The sequence below is a fragment of the Corvus brachyrhynchos genome, unplaced genomic scaffold (genome assembly GCF_000691975.1).
Source record: "Corvus brachyrhynchos isolate BGI_N302 unplaced genomic scaffold, ASM69197v1 scaffold283, whole genome shotgun sequence".
In the NCBI taxonomy this organism is placed as follows: Eukaryota; Metazoa; Chordata; class Aves; order Passeriformes; family Corvidae; genus Corvus; species Corvus brachyrhynchos.
Window position 1 is genome coordinate 1,562,364 of NW_008237409.1, and position 451 is coordinate 1,562,814.

General features: G+C 46.3%; 1 protein-coding gene across 1 annotated transcript in view; it reads right to left on the reverse strand.

Moving 5' to 3' along the window:
• Positions 1-441, reverse strand: part of LHX1 (LIM homeobox 1) — a 2,773-nt gene extending 2,332 nt beyond the window's left edge. The window contains exon 1 of the mRNA XM_017730932.1: positions 163-441. Within this exon, the coding sequence (XP_017586421.1) occupies positions 163-332 (170 nt within the window). The 5' untranslated portion in view covers positions 333-441. The remainder of the gene's footprint in view (positions 1-162) is intronic.
• Positions 442-451: the final 10 nt, after the last annotated feature.

Genomic DNA, 451 nt, shown 5'->3' on the forward strand with positions numbered 1-451 from the left:
AGAAACAACCGCGATTGGAGATGTTCGCGTGTCACGGGGAGGGAAGAGGCGCTTGTGGTTCCCGCTGGGAACGGGGGAAACCAGCAAAAATAAAGGGGAAAAAAAGGGGGGTGAAAAACGAATCGAGAGGAGCGGCGGGGGCAGGGGGGGGCCGGTACTCACCGAAAGAAGTCGTTTTTGCAGTAAAGCTTGCCTTCTCGCGAAAAGCATTTCTCTGTCAAATTGCATTTACATTCACAGCACTGAACACACTTCACATGCCAAGCCCTGTCCAGTACATTCAACAAAAACCGGTCCAAGATCGGCCTTTTGCAGCCTGCACAGTGAACCATTGTCTTTGGTTAGTTCTGAGGGGGGCAGCGGTTTCCCAGGTGTCAGAGAAAAAAAAAATAAAAACAACAATTCTCTTTTTTTTTTTTTTTTTTTTTTTAAAAAAAAAAAAACAACAGCC